Here is a 25,063-nt window from a genome sequence, read left to right as displayed (position 1 = left end):
CCGAAACTCTCACGGTGGGTTTCATACCAATCCCACCGTCTCTGCAGGGGAAACGTGTGAGTTTTGTTATGTCGACCGGCTCGGGGGTTGGCAGCCCGCTTGGGCCGCTGCCCTGGGGTGGCACAGAACTGTCCTGCAGGATCAAACCTATTTTAGTTAGCGATACGAGAGCCTGTTTATCATCGGCTGTCTCTCTCTTCCCCCCCCCACCCCCCCGCCCATTGGGAGGGCGATGGACGGAGAACAGATTGTCGTTGGCCCTATGGAATCTCCTCCTCCCCTGATTTCCAAGCCGGTGGGAAAGTCTGAATCTGTTGCTATTTTCTATCTGTTATCAAGGCCTCTTATCGCTTCACTCTTGTCTGCATGCCTGCTTTCGGATAGTCCAGGGTCTCTCTCTTGGCAGCCTGGAAACAAACGTCTTTTTTTTTTTTTTTTTAATTTGCTGGATAAATGAGGAGGATCAAGGAACGGGTTATTGTGCCGATGCTGAAAGACATTTTAATTGGGGTGAAGTGATCAAATAATGACCTGGACAAGAAGACAGTGACCGACCCACACCCTCTTGGCTTTGTGAATGTGCCTACAGCATCCGTGGCTTGGTACTAGCGTAGGCCCCGGGAAAGCGCCTTGTTTTGTCTAGTGCTGCATGTCTACACCACAGGCTGGAACGTCGGGACTTAGTATGGCGAGGGGGTGGCGGAAAAACTATTTACGCCACATTACACCACTGAGCTGGACTTCCCTTCCGTGACTATGGAGAAGCAGATCCCTTTATCGGGTCCCCCCTTGGATCTAGTCTTCTGGGAGGGAGCAAGTGGCCGTGGCAGGTAGCACTTAGACATGTGGGGAGATGGATGAGCTAAAGATCCCTCTTCTACCGATGAAATGAAGCCATTTGCCTGCAGTCAGCACAGGCAGTCTGTCACCTGGCCAGGGCCTGAGCCTGGCTCTCTTAGAATCACAGAACACTAGAACTGGAAGGGATCTGGAAAGATCATCGGGTCCAGTCCCCAGGACCAAGAACCATCTAGATCAGGGTTTCCCAACCTATGGGTCAGGACCCAAATATGGGTCGCCATTACATTTCAAAAGGGTCGCCAAGTGTCTCCCCAGGTGGCTCTGCCCCCCCACCCCCTTTTTGAATTGCCTTGGGTCACCAAGTCTTCCTGAATTGTCAAAATGGGTCCCAATCTGGAAAAGGTTGGGAACCCTGATCTAGATCAACCATGACAGGCGTCTGTCCAACCTGCTCTGACATATCTCCAGGGATGGAAAATCCACAACCTCCCCAGGCAACTTATTCCAGTGTTTAACCACCCTGGCAGGTAGAAAGATTTTCCTAATGTCCAACCTAAACCTCCCTTGCTGCAGTTTAAGCCCATTGCTTCTTGTCCTGTCCTCAGAGGCCAAGGAGAACAATTTCCCCCTTCTCCCTGTGACACCCTTTTAGACACCTGAAAACCGCTCTCATGTCCCCTCTGTCGTCTCTCTTCCAAACTAAACAAGCCCAATTCCTTCAGCCTTGCCTCATAGATATAGTTTTCTAGACCTTGCATCATTTTTGTTGCTCTTCTGTGGACTGTCTCCAATTTCTCCACATCTTTCTTGAAATGTAGAGCGGAAGAATGACTCCTTGTGTCTTGCTCACAACACTCTGGTGAATGCTGCCCAGAATCATGGTTGCTATTTTTTTTGCCACAGCATCACACTGTTGACTTATATTTAGCTTGTGGTCCACTATCATAGAATCATAGAATAATAGGACTGGAAGGGACCTCAAGAGGTCATCGAGTCCAGCCCCCCGCCCTCAAGGCAGGACCAAGCTCAGTCTACACCATCCCTGACAGATGTCTATCTAACCTGTTCTTAAATATCTCCAGAGAGGGAGATTCCACCACCTCCCTTGGCAATTTATTCCAATATTTGACCACCCTGACAGTTAGGAATTTTTTCCTAATGTCCAATCTAAACCTCCCCTGCTGCACTTTAAGCCCATTGCTTCTTGTCCTGACCCCTAAATCCCTTTCAGCAGAACTCCTTCCTAGACAGTCGCTTCCCAGTCTGTATATGTGAAACGGATTGTTCCTTCCCAAGTGGAGCACTTTGCACTCCTAGCCCAGCCTTCCTCCCCATCGATGGGGCAGGCTGCTGGCAAAGGCTGGGAAATAAGAAGCAGTTTGCAAAGAACTTGTTGTGGACGGTCACCTTTCCCAAGCCGTGTCTCGCGCTTGGTTTCTGTGTTACAGACTTTTCTTTGTGCCTGGGGGAAGGGATGGGACACGTTTATGGCCGCACCAGATCCTGGAATACAGCGGAGGGGTACCAGAGGGAGGCCGCAGGCCCAGCTGGTGGAAACGTTAACTGAATTGTTCCCCTCCACGGCGCTGCAGCGTGGTCTTTGCCTCGTGCCAAGAGTCTGCTCCAGAAGGCGTTGGGTCACGCGGCAGAGCCGGGTTAACTCAGCGGTTTTCAATCTTTCCGTCTCCTGACCCAGCTGAAGAAGAATGTTGCTGCCGCAACCCAACAGAATGTGACGGGGGGGTGCGGCTGAGAACTTTGGGGTGGAGGGGTGGAGGCTCTGGCTTTGGGGGGGGGCAGGGCTGGGGCAGGAGGAGCATCCCTTGAGTGGCTCCGTGGGAGCCAAGGCAGCTTCCTGCCTCTCCTGGCCCCGCGGACCAAGCTGCCAGCAGCAGGTTCCCAGCCCATGGGAGTGTGGAGCTAGTGCTCAAGGCAGGGGCAGCGCATGGAGCCCTGTGCAATCTCCCCTGACCCCACCTAGGAGCTGGGCCTGCTGCCGGCTGCTTCTGGGGTGCAGCACAGTCTGTGGTGCAGGACAGGCAGGGAGCTGCCTTAGTGCCCCCCTTTTGCTCTCCTGATCCCCCTGCAACCCAGCATCCCAGCCCTGGGTGGTGACTGGTGGTTTGAAACCCCCTGGGTTAAGGAACTGGGCAGGCGGTTTTGAAGTGACCCTGAAACGGTGCCAGAGGGCTTGGTGGGGCGGGTGTGGGGTGGCAGGAGGCAGCCTCTTGAGCCTGCTGTCGCACTGATGCCTGGCGCGGCCCCGGCTGGTGCCATCTTCCTTTTCAACGCGCAGCCCGGCGGTTTCCCACAGCTGCTCGCTATCCTGATCCACCCTCTGCTCTAATCCTCCGGTAATGAACGAGAGGCCTTGGCAGGTAGTAATTAGGCCCCGTGGGGAGACGGATGTGCTAAATACGAACCTGCCATCCTCCTCCAAGTGGGCATTTCAAGGACTCGTCGGGAGATTAGCACGGCCGTCCTGATGCTGAAAGGGATGATTGGCAGCCCACACAGCTCGGTTTGTCACTCACTCCGTCTCTCTCCGTGCGGCTCCAAAGACAGGAAACCCAAAATGCGGCTGCCCCTGCCCCCCGCGCCTCTTGCGGCAGGAGGGAGATGGAGGGCCATGCCACGCTGCTGCCAGCCGCCTCGCTGAGACAAGGGTGATGAGTGTAGGGGGGGGAGACGCCTCAGAAACGGGGCACGTGGGCGGAATTCGGGTGGAGGCCGGTGAGCGGTCCCGGGGACAAGACTTTCCGAAGCTGCGCGTGACTAGGAAAATTGGCGCCTTTGGTGTGTCAGATCAGGACAGCCTCTGCCCTGATGACTGAGATCCCAAATGGCTAGTCACTTCAGAAATTGCTGGGCATGGGGGTGTATCCGTGAATCCCTGGTCTGATTAACGCGGTGCTTCTCCCCAACACACTCGCACAAAAGAGGCTTGTGTCAGAGCTGGAATCCTAACCCTCACCACGCCTCATCTCCACAGGGCTCAGCAGTTAGCCCCTCACACCTAACAGAAAATTGGCTGTTGTCCCAATCTCACAGGATCGGGAACCTGCGGCTCAAAGAGAAGAGTCAACCTGTGGAACTCCTCGCCAGAGGATGTTGTGACAGCCAAGACTGTAACAGGGTTCAAAAAAGAGCTAGATGGATTCCTGAAGGACAGGTGCATCAATGGCTACTAGCCAGGATGGGTAGAAATCGTGTCCCTAGCCCCTGTTTGCCAGAAGCTGGGAATGGGTGACAGGGGAGGAATCACTTGATGGTTTCCTGTTGTGTTCATTCCCTTTGGAGCACCTGGCATTGGCCACGGTCAGAAAACAGGATACTAGGGATGCGAATGGTTATCTGGTTAATGGGTAAGCATCACCCTTACCAGCTGATGCTTACTGGTTACAGTTAACCAGTGGCCTAGAGCAGCCCAACGCAGGCAGGGGCTGTCCCAGCCCTGTGGGGCCTGCCATGAGTACCAGGCCGGCCGGCCCAGCCCCATTCATGGTGGACCCGGTCTGGCACTGTGGGCAGGGCGCACTACAGCCTGGCCAGAGCTGCCCCCGCCCGCCCCCGTTTAATTGGTTAACCGATGACATGTGATGTTTACCTGGTTACTTGATTGACTGGGATTTTACATCCTGGCAGGATTCTGGGCTAGCGGGACCTTTGGTCCGACCCCGTCTGGCTGTTCTGCTGTTAAGAGACTTGACTGAGGCCGCAGAGCTGGCGTTGGGGGCGTGACAGTTATTCACTTCCTGTGATCAAGGCAGGGAAAGAGAGAGCCGCGGCGACCACAAGGGCAGCCTGCGTCCCAGCCAGTTTGGGAGGCCCCTGGTCTCCTAATCCCATGGGAGTGTGGTGCACTGGGAATTCCATGCGGTTCATTTCCACGGCTTCAAACCTTCACCCGCCAATGTGCAGCACCCGCGGGAACAGGGGCTCAGAAGCCCCCCTGTGTAGAACGAGGTCGCCCATCTTGATCCGCTCCCAAAGGCGAGGGAGCAGGTGCCTGGTAAGGACTTTCTGAGAAGAGTTGGGGAGACCTCTGTCTGCGACACTCTTCCCAAAGGCTGGGCGTTTGCTTCGGGCAGGGAAACGTCGCCCTCCAAAATAAAACTCCGGCTCCCCCGCCGGTGCTGCTCCTGATGGGCAAGTTGCTTTCGCTGCAAGGTGGGAACAGGGGGGCAGCGGGAGCGGGTAGGAAGCTGACCTGGGAGAGGGCTGTTTCTGCCGTGTACGATGCAGGGGCTTGTTTACCTGGGGAAGTCTGTAAATTGATGCAGTTACAGCAGGAGAGCTACTTCCAAAGAGACACAAACTAACCCTCTGCCATGAAAAAAACCAATTGCCCTTCATCCCAGACTGTCTCTGCATGAGAAGCCAAGCTAATAATTATGCCAGGACACATTCCCCCACTGGTTTACACCCTGACGTCTTCTCCGTGTAGACGAGCCCTCGGCCTTTGTTTAAAGTGTTGGTTTCTAATCCGCGTGGCTGGAGGCAAGTCATCAAGTCTGAGACAGTGCGCACCACGCCACGGAAGGGCTGCCGTGGCTGATCAGTGCTCTGAGCTGCTGAAGAGCAAAACCCAAGGAGGTGGGTTTCATTGCAGCTGCCTAGGGGGCCTGCCCGAGTGAAATTGACAAAGCCAGGTCAGTGCAGCCTTGGAAAGTGCTGCGATGCTACAGTGGTGAGCCAGAGCTGCTCTCCGGGCAGCCAAGAGGGTGAAGCACCCGAGACCACCCCAGCAGCAGCTGGGAAGCTGGTGGAGGAATAGAGGTGGTGTCCTCAATTTGGGGCAAGGTTCCTGACACCAGCAGATAGCTTCTCACTTGGGCATTGCCCCTGGAGAGGAAGCCTCTTGTCTGTGTTTAATTTTGTGGCCATGAGGTGTCTGGTCATTTCAGCCCCTATGGGAGAAGGGGGCAGCAGACTAAGGAACGAAGATGGGATAAGTTAATGGACCATGTTTAAGTGTGAACAGGTGTTGGGGAAAAGAAAGGGAAAAAAATGATCAGGAAGAAGGTAATATGTGTGCATGAGAGAGAGAGAGAGAGAGAGATATCACCCAGAGTCATAGAAGGGAAAAAATGCTGTGATTTATGAAAGAAAGGTATGGAAATGTGGGGCAAAGCCAGGAAGGGGGGGGAAGCTAAACCAGCAATAAAAGAGACATCCTAAGCTATCTGAGTCTCAGCGGGGGAGCTGGGTTAGTCTGTAGCTGTAACAACAACCCACAGTCCTGCGGCACCTTAGAGATGAACATATTGAAGAAGTCCTGAACTTCCCTGATCTGCTGAAGAGGGATTGACCCACGAAAGCTCATGCCTTAATCAATGCGCTCATCTCTACGGTGCCGCAGGACTGCATGTTGTTTTTACAATCTCTTAGGTGCAAGGTGCCTATGCAATTGTTCCATTTCTTTCAATTACTGGAGGGGATATAGCTCCAGTGGGAGGGAGGAGCACAGGTCATTGGTTAATGAGTTTTTTCCCCTAAAAAGTTTTTTCTATGACTAGTCCCAATTAGGAATGTGAGCGACTAGTCACTTCCCCCTTCTGCCCCCTTGCTGCCTCTGTATCAGAGGCAGCAAGGAGGGAGAGAGCAGGAGCCAGTGTTGCGGGCAGCCAGGTCCCAACTGCTGCGCCTCTGCCTTTTAAATGTAATAAGAGTCAAATGAGCATTTAAAAGGTAAAGATACAGCTGGGACAGCGAGCGTTTTCTCTCCCCCCCCCCCCATCGATTAATCGAGTCATCGATGAAAAATCCATCGATGACTCGATTAGCTGATTAATCGCAATTTATCATCCCTAGTCCTAATACTCTGCCTCTTGCACCCTTATATACGATGGGCTTATGCTATCAGCTATTCAGTGGTTTGAAACTTTCAACCTCTTCTCTCCCATCCTGCCAAACAAAAAGGTTCTACCCCTCCATCCCCCCACCAGCCAAGCCACAGATGAATGGCTCTGATTCTCATTTAGAGCTGGCCCTCACACAGTTAACTTTGTCGCATCATCTCAGATTAATGCAAGTTCTTACAATCGCTGTAATTTAAAAAAGAAATCCTTCCTTGTTATAAAAAAAAAAAAAAGAGAGAGAGAGAGAGAGAAGGAAGGGGGAAGGAGACTAGTTAATCGTCTAAGCGGAGTATCTTGGAATGGAGCATTTTTTGGCTCATCACCTCTCCGTAAAGCCAGCCTCAGTAATTCAGTTTTAAAGCATGAAAAAAGGGAGTTGATGAAATTCCACTATCAGCACTGAACCAATATGCAAAATATCTCGCCGAAAATCAAATAGCTATTATGTTTTCATTTCCATTTCAGCGTATTTGCTTAATGAAGAATAGACAGATCAGGCAAGCTGAGGGAGTCTGCGGGAGGTGATAACTCTGCTAGGCTTCCAGCAATCCCAGAGAAATGACGATCCACTCACTGCTTCGTCTGTGGCTTTTTTTTTTTTTTTTTTTTTTTAAATATCCAGTCGCTCATTTAACCCGCACAGCTGGGAACGGTGCTGCTGGTGGCACATGGCAGCCGGCACGAGGGGTGCAGAGTCCCAAGGGGAAAGCGGATGCTGGAGAATGGACCTTGTGTGCCAAGAATGTGGGACGGTCATGGTGGCATTTTAACCCATCATCAAGGGCGAGAGAAAAATATCTTCGCTTCTGCCCCACCCTGGCCTAGCCCTGCACTTTCTCCAGGGCCCGGTGGAGGCGGGGATTTTCCTTGGAAGCACACGCATGTTTTGTGGGGTGCTGACCGCTGAATTAAATCCTGGGAACCTACTGACTCGGCCGTCCCTGAAATACGGCCGTGTCTGGGCGGGGCCGGTTGAGACACCCGTTGCATTCGGTGACACTGTACAGTCGGGGCGTCTGTTGTGCAGGGCTTCCCACTACGCCTGTTGCGATCCCGGGTCCCAACAGGGCTCGGTGTGTTGGCATCTGAGACGCACTGGAAGGGGATCTCCGGAAGGGGAGACGACAGGCCTACCATACAACAAGAGCACCACCCCAGGAGCCCCGCCCCCTTCTTTGTAAGAGAGAATATGGGGCGGGTAGTTGCCAAATCGACACCCCCAGAGACCAGAATCCATGTGTTCTCAGCACAGCCTAGGGGGGAGGGATAGCTCAGTGGTCTGAGCATTGGTCTGTTGGGTTGTGAGCGCAATCCTTGAAGGGACCATTTAGGGATCTGAGGCAAATCTGTCAGGGTACTTGGTCCTGCCGTGAGGGCAGGGGGCTGGGCTCCATGACCTCTCAAGGCCCTTTCCGGCTCTGAGACTGGTATATCTCTATATTCAAACTTGCAGTGACTCTACAACCTGCTCCCCCCCAGACAAGGCCTAGAGATGGCCACTCTGGAGCGGAAAGGGGATGCTGCGTGGCTTGCTTGCTTTTTTGGGGGGTCCTCTCTTTCCCCAGGGAGCCTCACTGTGGGGGTGATGCCCCCTTACAATGTTGGTGTCCATCTCCTCCGGGAACATGGCTGGACACTTAATCCCGATCAGGGGCCAAGCAGTGGAAGGGGCCTGGTCTCTTTTTCAATCTAATGAGCCATCCAGCTGTTGCCTCTCATCAGGATTAAGGAGCCTGATTCAGAATAGGGTGTGGAAGGCTCCGGTATGACCCATCTGGTCGGAGAGGGAAGCCCCATTCTCAATCCATTAACGGCGTGGAATAGTAGCCCCCAGCGGCCGAGGTCTGATCGAGACAGCTTTGCACTGGGGGCCATAGAAACACCAAGCGGCAGTCCTTCCCCAGGGGCAAGAACTCTCCAAATAGGATTCCCGCCTCACGCAGGGGCCCAGAACCACTGCTCTGTCACACGGGAGGGTGAAGTTGGATGGTTAATACGGAATACAAGCAGCCTTGGGCACAAGAGTAACAGCTGAACAGATAAAAAGGTGTGTGTGTGTGTGTGTGTGTGTGTGTGTGTGTGTGTGCATGCACGTACGTGGCGTGCGTGTGCATACACGTGGCTGTGCGTGCATGTGTTTGTGCCTATGTATGTGCGCACGTGTTTGCACATGCGTGTGTTTGTGCACATGCATAGTTGTGCACAGGTGTGTGCATGCACAGGTGTGTCTATGCGCATGTGTGTGTGTTTGTGTGCGTGGGTGCGTGACCTGTATCAAGAATGGAAACCAGCCCAGCCCTGGCTCTGCTACCCCCCCCCCCCCATGCTACTGTGGCTCCTGTTTATACCCCTCCTCGCTCCACGAGAGCTCACCAGAGCACATGCTTGTGAGCAGAGGAACCACGCCCCATGCTCAGCGCCTGTCCAGGGTTTGTACCTTCCTCCTGCCCCCATCTGGTCTCCTGGAGAGGCCTGGCCCTTCCTGCCCACCAAGGGGGGAGGGGAAAGAGGAGCGAATCGGGTTAACTTTATCAGACGCTCAAGAGGCGTGAAAGAAAAAATTAGCCTAACAATGTTTCATTTACCGCGAGAGAAACGATTTGTTAGCCGGCAATTGTTTCTGAATATTATCAGAGTCTTTTTAATTGTGCTGGAACTGAAATTAGCAGAATTAGAATAAATTGCCTTCCCTTCTCCGGCAGCCTCTTTATTCACGCTTATTGTTGTCTGCTTTGTATAGATTATAGGCCCTTTGTTCTCCCGGTGTAAATATACATGCCTGGAGTCACAGAGAGTGGCTGAGGTCTGGAGAAATGCGCGGTGCGGTTTTTATCCCCCTTCGCCTTTTTGGCGGGAGCTGCTTGTGGCATTCGGAGGTTCCGGGCCCGATCAGAGGATGCGCTGGCGCGTTCCCGGGGACTCGGTTTGGTCCCGGTTTGTGTTCGATCTCTCCCGGTGCGCATTCCCTGACGTGGCGCCGTGGGGTTAGAAGCTGGGTTCTCTTTTTGACAGGGCTGTGGTTTTGGGGTTGAACTTGGCTGGTTCGGTCGCCACACGGATGTCCGTGTCCTCGGCGCACTGAAGGGGTTGATGTCCCGGAAACTGCCTGGTCACATCTGTAGTCTCCAAGTGGTCTAACAGGTAGATAACTTGCCCGCACTTCCAGGGCATGACAGGACTCGTTCTACTACTGCGGAGAATACAACGGAAGCCCCTCTCTCTATCGCGGTGCGGGGGAGTTTTCAGCCTCTCCACTGCATGGGGTGGGGAAGGGTTTCGATAGCACTGTAGTTTTCAACCTCTTTTTACTTGTGGCCCCTCCTAAAACATTTCAAGTGGAGATGTGTAACCCACACACCTAGTGTGGTTACTGAGCCGCGCAAGTGGTACCTAGACCACAGCAACAGTTAAGATCAAGAGACCTCGACAGTAGGGGCTGGGAGCCCGCTGGCTTTTAGCTCAGAGAGTAGAGGCTCCTATACTCAGCTTCAGCAGTCCCAGGTTCAAATCCACCTGGTGGAGGTTACAGATGCAGAACGTAAGAACAGCCAGCCCAGCACCCGGTCCTCCAACAGTGGCTAGTGCCAAGTACCTCAGAGTGAACAGAAAAGGGAAAGAGGCAGGGACCCCTTTGGCAACCTTAGCTGTTGCCTGGAGAGTCCTAGTTGAAAACCGCTGCGTTAGCACATCCCCATTTCTCCGTGGGATGCCTGCACTCCCATGCCAGCTCTGCCGGAAGCTGGAAGAGACAAGCATTCTGGGTAACAGCATGCAAATGAGAGGGCCAGGAGTCCCATCCTGGAATTCCTGCTGCCTGGGCGAGCAGCATTTTCCTTGCCCTGAGGTAGACGTGCCTGTGGCAACGGCGAACCGGCTGGTTTTCAAGAGGAGGCTGACTAATCCCAGAGGGGTTGGCCCTCCGGGCACTTTTTTCTCTGGCTGCATGGGGAGAGGGGCTGTTAGAAACATGACAACGTGTGCACCGATCCAGAGGCCACACCATTCCTACCCATCCTGGCTAATAAGTATTGATGGACCTAACCTCTATGAATTTATCTAGCTCTTTTGTGAACCCTGTTAACGTCCTGGTTTTCACCACATCCTCTGGCAAGGAGTTCCACAGGTTGACTGGGTGCTGTGTGAAGAAAAACTTCCTTTGGTCTGTCTCAACCCTGCTTCCTGTTCATTTCATTTAGCGACCCCTCATGCTTGATGAAGCCAACTGCGCAGCGACTGCATTGAAAGCAGTCCTGACCTCTGCAGGCTCTTGGCAAACCTGCAGGACATGCTCTTTTTTTGGTGATGCGTACGGAGCGAAGAAATGGTTAGGGCCACTTTGGGATTGCGGGGGAAGGGAAAGAGCCGCAGAGCCGCTCGCCTCAAGAGCCGGGGGGAGGGGTAAACGGTTGGGAAGCCGGTTCTATTCCCCGCTCGTGGTGACTTGGCTGGGTGGGTCGTGGCAAGTCACTTTGATTTGCCCTGCCTGGAGTTAGCTGCTGGTCCCATGGGATGGGGATAATCCGGAGAAACGTTTCCAAACAGCTGCTAGCAATGGGCTCCGGAAGGAGCGATGGCGACATCGGTTTTAGCAGCGGCTGTGTTTGCAAACCTCTCCGGTGATGCCCCACGCTGCCCTCGCCAAGCAGCTGATGGCCGCCTCCCCCTTGAGTAACGTGAGTGGGGAAAGCTTCCTTCTGCCACCAACCCACCCAGTCCCCTTGGGGCACTTCAGAATGCTCCATTTCTCTCCTCTGCCCCCCATTCCTCTCCCCTGGGGCCCCAATGCCAGTGCTGGAGTCAGCCTGGCTGCTCCTTTCCCTCGGGGCGCTGTAAAACAAGGGCTTTGCCAGCAGCGAGAGGGGCCTGTTCCATTCTCACATGCCCTGCAGCGGGCGGAGCCGCAATTGGCAATCGCAGTGGCTCGCTGGACGCTCTGTGAACCAGCGCAGAGGGTTTAGGCCTAGTTCCCGGCAGGCCGTAACGTGGCAAGTTTACCGTGCAAACCACCCAGGTGAGGCCATGGTGCCTTTGGATGTCTTACTCTGGAGGGGTGGAGTTGGGAGGAGACCTCTCTCCTTTGTGTCCCACCTGGTGGGAAGTAGAACAGTCCCCTGCCGGAGATCCCCACCTCCAGGAACAGATAGGTTCACACCAGTAAGCTGAGCGCTTGTGTGGCCACCCAGGGGAGATGCCGGTGTCGCCCAGCTGATTTGCAGAGCGCTCACAGCTGGCAGCAACCGGAAGCATGTGTTCCTCTGGGCGGTGCACGTCTGCACGTGCTTCAGCGCACGTGACAAAATTGATTCCGCACCTGGATGGAAAAATTGAGAAGGAACATTGGTTCCCCCAAGCAGCACGACTGGGAGTAGAATGTAAGTGGCTCGCTCCTACCCAGCCATAGCCTCGGCCCCTCTTCCTTTGCTGCCTTACTGGTTTCTTCCAGTCTGTAGCTCTGACCTGTCCAAATGGCGTGGTTGGAGAGCGTCGTTTGCAAGCCGCAGAGACATGAGTCCCTTCAATAACATGCGACTCTGGCGCCGTGGGAGCTTCTGAAAGTGGCAATAAACCTAGCCTGCTGGCTTTGTGGTGGAAGGTGCGGGGTGAGCCTGGGAAGGGGCTCTGGAGAGGCTGGTCTGTATTCAGGTCCCTTTGTTTTTTTGGTGAAGGAAATGGGCTTCTCCCAGCTGCTAAATGCTTTGGGCACTGGGATGCCCCATGTTGGTTTCATAGTGATCCCTTTCTGGGCGGCTCCTTGTGGACGCTACCTATGAGTCGATGTTGAGCACGGAAAGCACTGGAGTCCACCCTGGGAAGTGCTTCTCAGCCGGTGACCTCAGCGCAGTCAACCTGTGGAACTCCTTGCCAGAGGATGTTGTAAAGACCAGGACTTTAACAGGGTTCAAAAAAGAACTAAATAAATTCTTAGAGATTAGATCCATCGATGGCTATTAGCCAGGGTGACTAGGAATGGTGTCCCCAGCCTCTGTTCGTTAAAGGCTGGAAATGGGGAACATAGGAGGGATCACTGTATGATTCCCTGTTCTGTTCACTCCCTCTGGGGCACCTGGCATTGGCCAATGTGGGCAGACAGGACACTGGGCTAGATGGACCTTTGATCTGACCCCGTCTGGCCGTTCTTTTGCTCTTGCCCATTGAGTTGTGTGAATCTTTGGTTCACCATTCACTGGTGTAACCCCTGCTCCACCTCCCTCTGGTACTCAGACCCTCCTCCCGTCTCTGCAGCAATGGGCCAGACTAGACATTGCTAGTCTCTCAGGATGCCATCGCTGTGCGCTGCAATTGGAGACTGCGTGGCTTCGCGAGCCATGTTCTTGCAGGCAGGGCCATTGGAAGAGCCAATGGGCGTGGGGTCTCTGATGTCTGGAGCGCTGCATGTCGCTGGAGCACCTCGCCGGAAGGAGTGTGCCTGGGATGTTGCTCTTAGATGTCAGCCTGCGTGTCCGTCCGCTTCTCTCCTTGGAAGTGGAAGAGGTGGGAGAGCACAGGGATGGACGCTGCAGCGTTTGGAATTGGTGGCTTTCCATCTTCCCTCCCCAGTGAAGGATGGGCGACAATTTCCTGATGGGAATTGCTAACCGGGCCTTTCTCTGGGCCGGGCACCTGCCTGGATGCAGGGCGCAAGGGATGGAGCAAATAATTAAGGAATACATCTGGAAGATAAGATGATAGGGAACAGCCAGCATGGATTTGTACCAAACAAATTATGTCAAACCAGCCTGACAGCTTTCTTTGATAGGATATCAAGCCTTGTGCATAAAGGAGAAGCGGTGGACGTGGTATACCTAGACTTTAGTAAAGCATTTGATATGGTCTTGCATCACCTTCTTATCGATAAACTAGGCAAATACAACCTAGATGGGGCTACTATAAGGTGGGGGCAATGGCTGGAGAACCATTCTCAGAGGGTAGTTACTAACAGTTCACACTCGTGCTGGAAGGACTTAACAAGTGGGGTTCTGCAGGAGTCTGTTTTGGGACCGGTTCTGTTCAATATCTTCATCAGCGGTTTAGATAATGGCATACAGAGGATGCTTATTAAATTTGTAGGTGATACCAAGCTGGGAGGGGTTGCAACTGCTTTGGAGAACAGGGTTATAATTCAGAATGATCTGGACAAATTGGAGAAATGGTCTGAGGTAAACAGGATGAAGTTTAATACGGATAAATGCAAAGTGCTCCATTTAGGAAGGAACAATCCGTTTCACACGTACAGAATAGGAAGTGACTGTCTAGGAAGGAGCCCTGCAGAGAGAGGATCTAGGAGTCATAGTGGACGACAAGCTAAAAATGAGTCAACAGTGTGACGCTGTTGCAAAAAAAAGCAAACATCATTCTGGGCGGCATGAACAGGTGTGTTGTGAGCAAGACAGGAGAAGTCATTCTTCTGTTCTGCTCTGCGCTGATTAGGCCTCAATTGGATTATTGTGTCTCGTACATTTCGAGAAATTGGAAAAGATCCAGAGAAGAGCAACAGGAAGGATGAAAAGTCTAGAGAACATGAGCTGGGAGGGAAGGCTGAAAAAATTGGGCTTGTTTAGTTTAGAGAAGAGAAGACTGAGAGGGGATGTGACAGTGGTTTTCAAGTACTTAAAAGGGTGTTATGTGGAGGAGGGAGAAAAATTGTTCTCCTTGGCCTCTGATAATAGGACAAGAAACAATGGGCTCAAATTGCAGCAAGGGAAGTTCAGGCTGGACATTAGGAAAAAGTTCCTAACTGCCAGGGAGGTTAAACACTGGAATAAATTGCCCAGGGAGGTTGTGGAATCTCCATCATTTGGAGATATTTAGGAGCAAGCTAGACAAGCATCTGTCAGGGATGATCGAGGTCCAGGGTGGGGAACCGTTTTTGGGTCGGGGGCTATCGACCCACAGAAAAATCAGTTGAGGGCCACTCACAAGTGAGACGTGGGGGGGGGGGGGAACCCTCATAGCCCCCAGCTGAGAAGCAGAAAGCTGCTCCCCACATTCCCCTCGCACACTGCAGCCTGGGGGGACCAGTCTAGTAGATTTTGTGCGCTCTAGCCCCCGGGCGTCCCAGTGCCAGGGGTGCGCCTGGAGCCTCGGGGGCCAGAGTCAAGCATGCCGAGGGCCGCATCTGTCCCCCGGCCTTGAGGTTTCCCACACCTGATGGACGGTGCTTGGTCCTGCCATGAGGACAGGGGACTTCTCGAGGTCCCTTCCCGTTCTCGTGTTCTATTATCCTTGTCACTTACCTCCGTCTTCTCTTGTGTTTTGAAGGTTCCTTCGGCGAGATGGAGGACGGCGAGGCCGCGCCGGCAGAGGAGACCAGCCACGCTGAGCAGGAGGGTGCAGCATCCGACCATGATGGATCCGCAGACTGTGATGCTTCGAGCCCTCCGGGCAGTGAGGGTAAGTCTGGTGGCTATGGAGTTACTCCATCCCTTATTCTCCACGGCCTGGCCGCTGCTTGGCCTCGGAGACCCCGTTTGAGTATCAGTTCTAAGTATCCAGGGGGTATCTGAGCAAGCGCTGACCAGGGTAGGACCACAGGGGTCCTGACGGCACTGGGTGGATCACTGTCTTTGACCTATGGCTGACTCCCCCCGGCCTGTACTGCGCCCCAGAGATTCAGTGGGGAAGACGAGCGTTGTGATCATGGACTGTGCTGCCCCTGGCTGGAGCGTGGCCAGCTTGGCCCCTCGCCGGGCTGCCTCCAAGAACCCGTCTCCTTTCCCGTCCGCTCTCGTGGGGGGCCTCCACACCAGGACTGCTAGATGCCGGGGGGCCCAACAGAGCAGGTTAACGTTTTGCCTCGCTTCTCACGTGGGCTTTTCCAGGCTCGGCCCCCACATGGGGGGCAGCCGTCGGGCGTGGGACGCCAATCCGCATGCCGGCGAGCGCCACGCTCGTCCCACCCCGACCCACGCCCCTTGGGCTCTGCGTTAGGAGACCCCTCCTGGCGTGGGGGGAGTTGGTGACTGGCCCAGCCCCGATCTCCCTCCGGGACCCTGCCCCTCCAGGCTTTGCAACGCCGGCTCTCTGTTTGGCAGGCAGCCTAGGAGGAGCCATTTCTGGGGGGGGGCTAAGAGAATCCGGCCCAGCTAACACTTTGATCTGGCCCCCGGACTGCATCTGGCTGCTCTCTATTTATATCCTGCTGCCTGGGCCACCCAATTTCCAGGCTGTGGCTTAAGCAGCAGGCTCCTATTTAAATGGCTCGTGGTTGTGGCACTACCCTGGCAGGGGCCGGAGCGGTGAGCCTTTTAAATAGCCACAACAACCCCGGGCAGCTGCCAGGCAATGTAGTAGCATCAGGGTCGGGAGCCTTTGCTGTGTGTTTAATTCAAAGCCTCTGGCTCCAGATAACTCTGAGAGGAAGCTAGTCCCCAGGCCCCGCCCCTTCTGTCCAGGCCCCGCCCTTCTGGGGGTGGAGCCAACCCTTGACCACATACCAAAATTCATTAAATGGCCCCTTTGTTAAAATTATTGCCCACCCCAGGCTAAGATCCGTTAAGAGGCACTCAGGAAAATGCATCCTGCCCTGCCTCTCCCGCCGGAAGGGGTCCTGGCACATGCATTCTGCCTCTGGTCCAGTCGTTGCCATGGGAACCAGAAGGGGGATGCTGACAAAGGGGTCATGGCTACATGACCTCCTGGCTGCATTCTGGTTCAGATCCTCTGGCCGGGGCGGACTGGCCCGGTGGGATACCGGGAACTTCCCGGTGGGCTGTCGTCCGGTGGGCTGTCACGTCCGCATGCCGTTGCCCGTCACTCCGAGCGGCTCCGCGTCCACGCTGTATGTGGCACGCAGAGCCCGACCTGCCACCTGTGCTGCATGCCGGACATGACACAGTGGGAGGGGCTTGAAGGGCACGCAGGGGTAACATCATGGGGAGGGCTGTTCTCAACCCATTTCCCAGGCCTATTTTGATTGCCAGTCCGCTCCTGCCTCTGGCCATCCCAGGCGGCGATCTGGGGGCCGGCATCCGACAGCGCGTGAGCCCAGGGCGGCTCATGTCTGCAAGCGGATGGGGAGATGCAGGAGGGGGGATCCGGCTAGCAGTGCTGCGTTGCACCTCTTGAAATAGGCCTGTGCAAGGCGGTGACCTGGGCTAGCAGGCGCAGTGTGACCCAGACGGCCTGTGTCTGCTGAGCATCACGGAGTGGGGGCATGGCCGGCTGGCTCCCTCCCCAAGTGTTGCACAGGACTCATGGTGAGATCACTAGAGGAAGTTGTCTAGTTGGGCCTGGATCCAGAGGCATCGCTTTCACTTCTGTCTGAACAGTCATGCAGCATCGCTGGCTGGCATGTGGCCATCACCTGCAGCTGCGCCCCATCTGGGGAGCTGACTGGCTTTCAGGGCAAGCTGGAGCAACCCTAGCGATGGGGCGGGGACGTGTAATTACTGAACCGATCAATTAACAAAAAATCAAATTTGCCAAGGCACGGCCAGGCAATGTTAAATCCAGTCGTGCCCAGTGTGAGGGCTACCCGAGTCTCTTGTATCTCATATAGTGAAGGTCTCCCCCCCTTTTTTCCCCCTCCAATCCGGCTCATCTGAAGAAGTGGGTTTTGCCCACGAAAGCTCACGATTCTGTATATTGTGGTTAGTCTCTAAGGGTATGTCTACACTACCCCCTAGTTCGAACTAGGGTGGTTAATGTAGTCAACCGAAGTTGCAAATGAAGCCTGGGATTTGAATTTCCCGGGCTTCATTTGCATCTTGCCGAGCGCCGCCATTTTTAAATCCCCGCTAGTTTGGACTCCGTGCCTGCGGCTACACGCGGCACGGACTAGGTAGTTCGGATTAGGCTTCCTATTCCAAACTACCGTTACTCCTCGTGGGTATGTCTACACTACCACTCTAGTTCGAACTAGGGTGGTTAATGTAGTCATTCGAAGTTGCAAATGAAGCCCGGAATTTAAATATCCCGGGCTTCATTTGCATCTTGCCGGGCGCTGCCATTTTTAAATCCTCGTTAGTGCGGACTCCGTGCCCGCAGCTACACACGGCACAGAATAGGTAGTTCGAATTAGGCTCTCTAATTCGAACTACCGGTACACCTCGTGGAAAGTCACTGAACTAGGGTGGTAGTGTAGACATACCCTAAGGGTGGTTAAACACTGGAATAAGTTGCCCAGGGAGGTTGTGGAATCTCCACCCCTGGAGATATTGAAGAGCAGGATAGACAGACACCTGTCAGGGATGATCTACACGGTGCTTGGTCCTGCCACGAGCACAGGGGACTGGACTCGATGACCTCTCAAGGTTCCTTCCAGTTCTAGGATTCTAAGATGACACAGGATGGCTGCTTGTTTTTAAAGTTACAGCCTAACGCCGCCGCCCCTCGGAGATTTTGGGAAGGCTCCGTTTCCTTCCCCTGCCTGGAGCTGAAACTTCTCTCCTCCCACGAGCCGTGTGGATCCCAGACACCCCCCTTCCTCTGCCAGACCCTACCCAGTGGCTCTGGCAGTCAGAATCCGCCATTGCTGCCGACCGGTAGTACTTCCTTGCAGGCACCCACCCTCCATCAAAGTCCGAGACCTGCCATGATAGCAATGTGATCCAGAGATCGATACCACTGGAAGCGTCTGGCCTCTGACTTGGCAGTCGATAAAATGGAGCATTGCCCCCTAGATAAAGGGAGGGGAAAGCGTCCACGGGGCAGAACCTTCGGCAAAGGCAGCAGGATGTTAATCACCCGATAATCTTCCCCGATAAAGGGCAGCTAGCAGGGCAGGAGCACATGAGGTCCTCCAAGCCGGAGTCTTCCCCATACCCCTTGGCCTCCCGCCCCCGCCAAACATGGCCACGATTCATCCCCCCGCGCGCAAGGGCGCTGGAGGAGGTCTGGGCTGGGCGGGGGGTTGACGGAGGCTCCTTTTGAGGCAAAGTGGCTTGTTGCGGGCAGACTTTGCTCCTCGCTGGGCTGGGCTGCCGGAGGAAGCGAGTGGCTTTTTATCTGATTGGGGAGTTCAATGCAAGTCCCGAGGTTGGGGGGTTAGGGAGCTGGAAACTCCGCCGGAGAGCTGCACCTGGTACTGGGCTGCTTTGATAACGAGGTGATAGCGCCGATAACGCCGCGCAGCAATAACGGCCGCGAGAGCTTTCAGCGAGATGGATAAAAATCAATATGCCAGGCACTTTGATTTATAGCCAAAAATAATAGGACTTTTATACCCGGTGATTGATTTATTTGATGTTAATCATCCCGCTTATCACCTGTATTAATATCGCCCATGCGGGTGACGTCACCCCGGGGCGTTCTTTATGGCGCCTATCGATTGGGCTTTGCAGTGGTTATCCGCCCTGGATGGGAAGACAAACATGCACTTTGGGCACTAATCTGTCGCACTGTCATATGCAGATAAGGCTTATCAGCCGCATCTTGAACAGCAGTTAATGGGGAAAATAATTGTTATCAAGTTGCTATGTAGATGCCACAAATAGAACCAGGGCGGGAGCTGTTTCAGCAGGCTCCCTGACATGGGGCCCCTGATGGGACAGAACAGCAAGCAGGTGCCTTTCCATCAGGAGTGGGGAGCGGGGTCTCTCTGGGCTTTGCCAGTCCACGGAGGAGGAGAAAGGGGTTTGTATGTCTGCATGGCGGGGAACTCGGGGGACGGTTTGGGGATCTGCATGTCCACATGCTCTTGGTTTTGCTCTCTGACGTATGGTGTCATTCTCTGCTCTCGTCGACTGTGTCGCGTGCTTGACATCCTCTCCTGTGTGATCAGGGTGGGCTTGAAATGTACGAACACCAGGGATGACTCTCCTTTAGCTGCAGGCCTTTCTCCCATCTGCCTAGAGTGTCAGGCCATAGATAAATATGAGTCAACAGTGTGACGCTGTCACAAAAAAAGCAAAAGCAAACGTGATTCTGGGCTGCGTTCCCAGGAGCGTTGTGAGCAAGACAGGAGAAGTCCTTCCGCTCTACTCTGTGCTGATTAGGCCTCACCTGGAGTCTTGTGTCCAGTTCTGGGAGCCACATTTCAAGAAAGATGGGGAGAAATTGGAGAAGGTCCAGAGAAGATCAAGAAAAATGACGAAAGGTCTAGCCCAGTGTTTCTCAACCAGTGGTACGACTTGAGAGAAGTCTGGGGGTTACGTCAACACAACTGAAATTTGGAGAAAACTGAATTTTTGTTTTAAGTTTTACAGCGCTTTATTGTTTTTGTACTTTTTACACCCAAAAATTTCATCAACTGCCTGGCTACAATTAAGTTGCTTAAAAAAATTTGTTACAACGGTAGAAAAAAAAATTGTATGTCTGAAAACTGTGGATACTGGGGGTACTTATAATTTTTTTAAAGGCGTACTTTATAAAAAAAAAGGTTGAGAAACACTGGTTTAGAAAACGTGAGCTACGAGGGAAGGCTGCAGGAATTGGGATTGTTCAGTTTGGAAAAAAGAAGGCTAAGCGGGGCCATGATAGTGGTGTTCAAGTATCTAAATGACAAGAAGCAGGGAAAAAATTGTTCTCCTTGGCCTCTGAGGATAGGACAAGAAGCAATGGGCTTAAACTGCAGCCAGGGAGGTTTAGGTTGGACAGTAGGAAAAACTTCCCAACTGTAAGGATGGTCAAACACTGGAATAAATTGCCCAGGGAGGTTGTGGAGTCTCCATCCCTGGAGATATTGAAGAGCAGGTTAGACAGACATCCCGATCAGGGATGACTAGATGGTGCTGGGTCCTGCCATGAGGGCAGCGAACTGGACTCGACCTCTCGAGGTCCCTTCCGGTTCTAGTGCTCTGTGATTCTGGGAGCCTTCGTGCTTGGGGCAGACGTCAGAGGCCGAGGGCCAGGTGTTGGCCCGTTGCAGGGATGGGCTGCATTTTGCTGGTTGCACGTGTGCACCTCGTCACCGTGGCGTGAACGTATTTTGCTACTCGGATTCTAAAAAGTCTGCCCCAAATTGCTTTTAAATCTGCAACTGCCGGCTCCCCGCCCCCACACACCCTCTCGCATGCCTCCAGTCTCCCTCTCTCCCATGTGGGCAGCCCCCTTCCCTGCAGGGCGGCTGACGATCCTTTGCATGGGTGGAGAATACATGAGTCCGTCCCTTATCCTTTCCCGTTCCGCCTGCCCGGGCGCCACTCGTCCCGAGCCCTCTGCTGCGGCCCAGCCCCCCTTCTTGGTCTATGCCCTCTCCCAGGCCCCCAAACCACTTTGCCAGCACGCCCCTGACCTGTGCTCCGCACTTTGCCCCTTTTAGTTTTCCCGCTACACAAGCTTGCTGCCGGGTCAGTGGATGTGCACTCCCTCTGCGGCACCCGGCACTGGCCACAGTCGGCAGATGGCCCTTTGGTCTGACCCAGCCTGGCCGCTCTTCTACTGCTGCCATAAGAACATCAGAACGGCCACCCTGGGTCAGACCAAAGGCCCATCTATCCCAGTGTCCTGTCTGCCCACAGTGGCCAATGCCAGGTGCCCCCAAGGGAGGGAATAGAACAGGGATCCCTCTCCTGTCACCCATTCCCAGTCTCTGCCAAACAGAAGCTAGGGACACCCTCCCTACTCATCCTGGCTAACAGCCATTGATGGACCTTGTGACGGCGGTGTTGGGGTTTCCCATCTCCTGCACTCCCGTAGTGGCACGAACAGACTCTGCCAGCCAGTAGGATTGAGAGAGTTTATTGCTTCTCCCAGATACAGCACAGACGTAATCTGGTTATAGGAACTGGGGCCAGGAGGCCACAGCCCCCCCCTCCTTGAGATGGGGGGTGGCTGGGTCCTACAATCCCAGCCCCCCTCCCTAGCCCCTTCTCCCCTGTTTCCCAGACAGAAACTCCAACTCTCTTCCAGCCCTGCCCCCCAGCCAGGTGCTGGTCTCCACCTTCCTCCCTTTGTCTCTTTCCCTGGGAGGCTGAGCCTGGCTATCTGGGTTAATACACATTTGGGAGAGTCAGTGAGAATCTCACATCACAGCACAGGGGAACCCGGATCTCAGAGCAGACAGCCCCCCCCCCCCCCCCCCCCCCACTACACCACAGACCTAACCTCCATGAATTGATCTAGTTCTTTTTTGAACCCTTTTAAAGTCCTGGTCTTCACAACCTCCTCTGGCAAGGAGTTCCACAGGTTGTCAGTGCGCTGCATGAAGAAAAACTTCCTTGTGTTTGTTTTAAACCTGCTGCCTTATTGATTTCATTTGGTGACCCCTAGTTCTTATGTTATGGGGGGGGGAACCCTTATTTAGGGGCACCTGGATATGAATCAGAGATCCCTTGGACAACTCTCTCACCTGAGTCTTGCCTGGGGGCACAGCCACTGTTTTAGAGGAGTTGCATATTGATGGGTACGGCCGGGCTGTTTGTTCACAGTGAGGAGTCCAGCAGTCCTGGATGGCCTCCCTCTTGCTCACTTGCACTGGGAACAGCTTCAGAGTAGACAGCTCACGTCTTGGCATTTTATTAGCACTGGCTGTATCTTAATGCCTAGGAGAGCCGGCCACGAATCGGGCACCAGGTGCTGTATAAACGCAAAGAGAGACCGTCCCTGCCTAAATACATGGCAGGAGGTGATGGATCGAGAGACCAATGGGGCAGCACAGGGAGGTAGCTGTGGTCCGAATGAGGGCCTGTGGTCTCGACCCACTAGCTGCCCAGCCGTGGTGGAGTTCTTTGTAGGCTTCGCTGCAGCCAGGAGCCGTTTGAGGAGGGACTCGAAGGACGAGGACAAGGCGGCTTTGCAGGTGTTTTCAGGGCAGTTTTCCCCGAGCGCGACAGGCAGCCTGGGGGAGAGCTTGAAGGGGCTTGTCTGGAGAGGTAGCAAGTGGGTGGTGGAGACGGGCATCTGGGCTGACTGGGATTGCACCTCGAGGTTTTGGAACGGACTGAGGCGGGAGGGAAAGGCCTCAACGCAGGCAGTGGAGTTCTGCTTCCGTGGCGAGCCTCCCAGGGCATACCTGGCTGCTGTGTGCCGGCGGTGGTGCCCTTTTCCGGTGGCTTTTGGGCTAGCAGAGGAGTCCCCAGCTCTTGAGCTGGAGGTGAGGTTCCTCCCGAGCTTGTCTAACCCGGTAACAGGACGGTTTTTTCATTCCAGAAGTGGAGTCCAAAGAAGCCGCGGAAAGCCCGACGGAGTCCAAAAAGCAAGAGCCTGGAGAAAATCCGCAGGAGTCAATCCCATGGAATGGGCCAGGTAAGTCCCGCATCACCAGACCGGATCCTGTGCCCCCTCCTGACCCCTGCAGGATGGGTGTGTCTGTCCCGCTGAGAGGCACGACTTCTGCTGTCCTCCGTGGCTTGGCCAGGGGTGGAGGCAGCAGGCATCCCAGCTGCTGGGTTTGGTGGCTTTCACTTCCTCTCTTGCGGCCTGCTCGTGGTCTCTGGGCTTGTACTTGGTTGGCTGGTCATGTATGTCCAGGCAGAGGCGAATGTCTGGACTGTCAGTGTTTTTCCTGGGCCACTGGACTCGATGACCTCTCGAGGTCCCTTCCAGTCCTAATATTCTATGATTTGCCTTTCAAAACGCTCTGTGGAGGTGGCTGGGAGCAGCATGGCGGGCAAGTGGCTTTTTCACACCGGTTTGATAGCGGGAGGGGGTGGGGACGTGGGGTGCCGTCCCCCGACATCAGTAAGGAAACCTGGGGAAACCCCACCCCACAACCTTCCCCCCCCCCCCCCCCGGCCGCCAGGGAGAAAGTTGCAAATTACTTCAACGTGTGGCCCAGGAGATGCGGGCTCTCGGTGCAATGCGGCATGAGTGGTGTGGCTAGCCCTGGGAGCCGGCAGGGCTTGGGATCCGAGCCCCGCCAAAGTTCCTCCTCCACAGGGAAGCGAAGGGTCGGCATCGGAACCCCAAATCCGAATGCCACCTGGCTCCTCTCCCCGGAGTCCTAAATTCCAAGGCCAGACGGGACCACTGGGATCGGCTAATCTGCTCGCCCGTAGAAGGTAGGCCAGGAAGCCGGGGACTGACCCCGGAGCTGCATTCGCTCCCTCGCTCCGTACCTTCAGCTCCTCTGCGGGGTGACTTGTAGGCTGTGTGAACCTCCAGCCTCCAAACAGATTCTAAAGGAGGCCCGGGGCAGGATAACAAAGGTGACCTGGGCCTGGTAGGACTTGTGCGGGATTGGATGTCACAAGCTTCAGGACTGTAGCCTCGAGAAGGGAAAGAGCTAGAAGAGGAGGGGGTCGGGTCTTTCAATGAAATGCTGGAGGAAAAGTATAATTACCACTAACGGGAGATAGGACAAGATGTACTCTGTGGATGGACTCTCTATCACTGGAGATATTTAAGAGCAGGTTGGACAGACACCTGTCAGGGCTGGGCTAGATGGTGTTTGGTCCTGCTGTGAAGGCAGAGGACTGAACTTGATGACCTCTCGAGGTCCCTTCCAGGTCTAGTGTTCTAGGATTCTATGTGGACTGCAGCCAACCTGTGGAACTCACTTCTGCAGGAGAGCCAGGACCAATATGGCTACTGGATTCCTTATAAGAGCTTGACTAGCATATCATTGTTAGTTATTTTCATTGACAGAGTGCCGGGGGCAATATCACGCTGAAGATGCTTGACTCTCTGTGCTTCAGGATGAGAGCTAGGTAGCGTGTGTGTGTGTGTGTGTGTGTGTGTGTGTGTGTGTCAAGAAGAGGAGTTGTCAGTGTACATTGCTGCAGGGGGATAAAGTTGTCCCCTTCCTCTGAAAAACACCCCTCCAATGCTGACCGCGACGTAATTAGCTTTGCCGTACCAGCCCTGGCCATCGGCCTGCGTTCCGACGCAGTCACAGTGGGGCTTAGATAACATCATGGCAACCACAAGAAGAGAGCTCGAGTGGTTAGTGATGTTATCAAAACCCCAAGAAGTGTCTATAGCCGTATATCGCCGCCTTCCTGTCTTGTCATCTGAGTGTTTGCATCTCAGTGTCTGTGCACCACAGTGTACAGGGCTGTGCACCGTCTCTGGGCCCTGGAAGGGGGGGGCCTATCGCGGTGGTATCTAGACACCGATAGGAAGAGACAAAGTCTCTCGCCAAGGAGCTTATGGTCTTGGCTTGGTAGCAGTTGGTCACTGGGCCCAGGCGGCAGGATCCTCCCAAAATCTGAGCGAGGCTCGCTGGAGACCTAAAGCGTTAACAGACACGCAGTAAGCATGGATGCCCGTCTTACAACAGAGGGGCAGGTCTTTGCTCCGACGTTCTTTGAGAGACCTAGGTGGAAGTTGGAGGAGATGGTCCTTTTGTTTCCAAGTGCAGGGTTCGTACCCTACAACTGGGCCAGCCTCTTTGTAGGTACCGATGCTCCAAGCATCGATTTTGGTTTTCCTTCTACTGCCACGTGGTAGTGGCATCGCACCCAGCACCTCTCGTTGGCAGTGGAAAGGAGGGGCTGGAGTGATGGAAAGGGGGAGACACTGCTACAAACGGAGACGTTAGCAGGGTCGCCCGTACCCATATGCAGAATACGCCACTGCGT

General features: G+C 54.3%; 1 protein-coding gene across 1 annotated transcript in view; it reads left to right on the top strand.

Annotated features, from left to right (window-relative positions):
- ZFPM1 (zinc finger protein, FOG family member 1) overlaps positions 1–25,063 on the top strand; it is a 143,643-nt gene that overhangs the window by 38,885 nt on the left and 79,695 nt on the right. Inside the window, 2 exon segments of the mRNA XM_075939904.1 lie at positions 14,922–15,053; positions 22,692–22,787. Of these exon segments, the coding sequence (XP_075796019.1) occupies positions 14,922–15,053; positions 22,692–22,787 (228 nt within the window).

Source organism: Pelodiscus sinensis, chromosome 12 (genome assembly GCF_049634645.1).
Source record: "Pelodiscus sinensis isolate JC-2024 chromosome 12, ASM4963464v1, whole genome shotgun sequence".
NCBI classification, from domain to species: domain Eukaryota; kingdom Metazoa; phylum Chordata; order Testudines; family Trionychidae; genus Pelodiscus; species Pelodiscus sinensis.
The sequence above is the reverse complement of the archived record's forward strand: the minus strand, read 5'-3'. Positions and strand labels throughout refer to the sequence as shown.